Source organism: Lucilia sericata, unplaced genomic scaffold, assembly GCF_015586225.1.
Source record: "Lucilia sericata isolate MDLA Ls3-8-SP2 unplaced genomic scaffold, ASM1558622v1 Contig000341F_arrow, whole genome shotgun sequence".
In the NCBI taxonomy this organism is placed as follows: Eukaryota; Metazoa; Arthropoda; class Insecta; order Diptera; family Calliphoridae; genus Lucilia; species Lucilia sericata.
The window spans coordinates 112,582-114,536 of record NW_023994361.1 but is presented as its reverse complement, the minus strand read 5'-3'; the positions used below and the strand labels follow the sequence as shown (position 1 = coordinate 114,536).

The window sequence follows — 1,955 nt, the reverse complement described above, 5'->3', positions numbered from 1 at the left end:
GAAAACGTCAACGGCCAGTGCTAAAGGTAATATGAGCAGAATAAAAGCACTTATTACCAAAAAAAGGTGGAATTTTGTCAACAGATGATCTACAGTGTCGTCTTGAAATTTTAGAGCAGTACTTCAAGCAGTGTCTGAGGGTGCAGGCTAATATAGAGAGGGTCTGTACTGATACCACAAGTAACGTAGCTGCAATTACGGAAATTGAAGATATTTATGTGTCTACAAAAACAAAAATTATGAATATCTTAACAAAGCTGCGGACATCAGTAGCAGATGTTAGTGTACTCAATACGTCATCACTAGTAGCAGGCGCTAGACTTCGTCGGGAAGTCAAATTACCGACATTTTTAGGGAACTATAGTGATTTTCCAAAATTTATTTCGCTTTTTAATAAAATTATCCACCAAGATGAATTGCTGGACAATTGCGAGCGTTTTTTAATTCTGAAAGAGCACTTAGGCTCCAGGCCTCTGGTGGCGATTGCTGATTTCGACGTAACTGACGACAATTATCCGAAGGCGCTTGATAGATTAACAGAGTGTTTTGATAAAAAGGCGTTGATGTTCGAGGAACATGTAACGGCGCTGTTTGCTATCCCCAAGGTAGCCAAATCATCTGCGGCTCATCTGAGCCAGGTTCTAGATGGAGTAAATACGCATTTGAGTGCGATGCTGTCGCTTGGTGACCACAATGATATTGCGAATGCCATGCTAATCCATATGGTGATTGAGAGGGTGGACGAAGATTCACAAGTGAAATGGGAAGAAGCAGTTGATTACACTAAGCTGTCATCATGGGATGAAGGTTCTGCTGTTTTGATGAAACGGTGTCAGAATCTTGAGGCTCGTGAATCAAAATTGTGTCCAGTGGATACAAAGCCTACAAATAATCAACGTGATTATAAAAATAAGCGATTTAATAAGACATCGCTGTCTGTGACTAGGTCATCATGTACGATCTGCCATGGCAGTGGCCACGAGTTGCCAGATTGTATGAAATTTAAAAATTTAGCTGTTAAAGATCGGTCTAACGCTGAACGTAAAGCAAAAGTGTGCTTTAGATGTCTAAAAGGTGGACATTTATACAGAGATTGCTCTGCAAGCTTCTCTCCCAAAGGCTACAGCTTAAAAAGACATCATGTAAGCTGGATGCCAGTGGTGTTGGTGATGTTGAAACATCTATTAGAAAGCAGACAGTAGCTACGATTGGGTCAAGGCTAAATAATTATGAGGTTAGTCTTGAATTTTATGTTTTACAGAAAATTACTAGCTAAAAACCAGATCAATATTTTGATGTTTCTGGTTGGAATCTACCCAAAAATATACATCTAGCGGATCCATTATTTAATAAGCCAGCAAGGGTGGATATTTTAATTGGAGCAGAAGTATTTTTTGATATACTGTCTGTGGGTAAAATTCATCTTGAAGATTCACTACCTAGACTTCAGAAAACAGTACTAGGCTGGATAATTGCTGGCAAGGCCAAAGATTATGTGACCCCAAGTCAAAAAGTGACCAATTTATTGATTAATGATGAATCAAATGAAGATAAATTAAACGTTTTTATTGAAAAATTCTGGGAAATGGAGCAGATTTCTCTAAAATCAAAATTTCTTACTGAGGAAGAAGAAGAATGCGAGCGGATCTTCATAGAAACTAGGGATTCTTCTGGAAGATTTACTACAACCATTTATTATTCCATTCAAATCATCAGTGAAGGAGCTGGGTGGTTCATACAATGCTGCTGAACGTAGATTGCTGTCGCTAGAGCGCAGGCTTAGCCGAGATGCGGTCACTAGAGAAGCGTACAACACATTTATGCATGAATACCTATCCCTAGGTCACATGACGGTCGTCGAAAAAGCTGATATTGGTAAAATAAAGTATTTTACGCCTCACCAGCATGTGCTGCGGCCAGAGTCAACGAGTACCAAGCTTCGAGTTGTGTTCGAT

The 1,955-nt window shown here is 39.4% G+C and overlaps 1 protein-coding gene across 1 annotated transcript; it reads left to right on the top strand.

Moving 5' to 3' along the window:
- The first annotated feature begins 563 nt into the window (after nucleotides 1–563).
- LOC119603818 lies at nucleotides 564–1,202 on the top strand. The gene has a single exon (XM_037956016.1). It carries the CDS (start codon nucleotides 564–566, stop codon nucleotides 1,200–1,202), a length of 639 nt encoding a protein of 212 aa, XP_037811944.1.
- The last annotated feature ends 753 nt before the right edge of the window (nucleotides 1,203–1,955 follow it).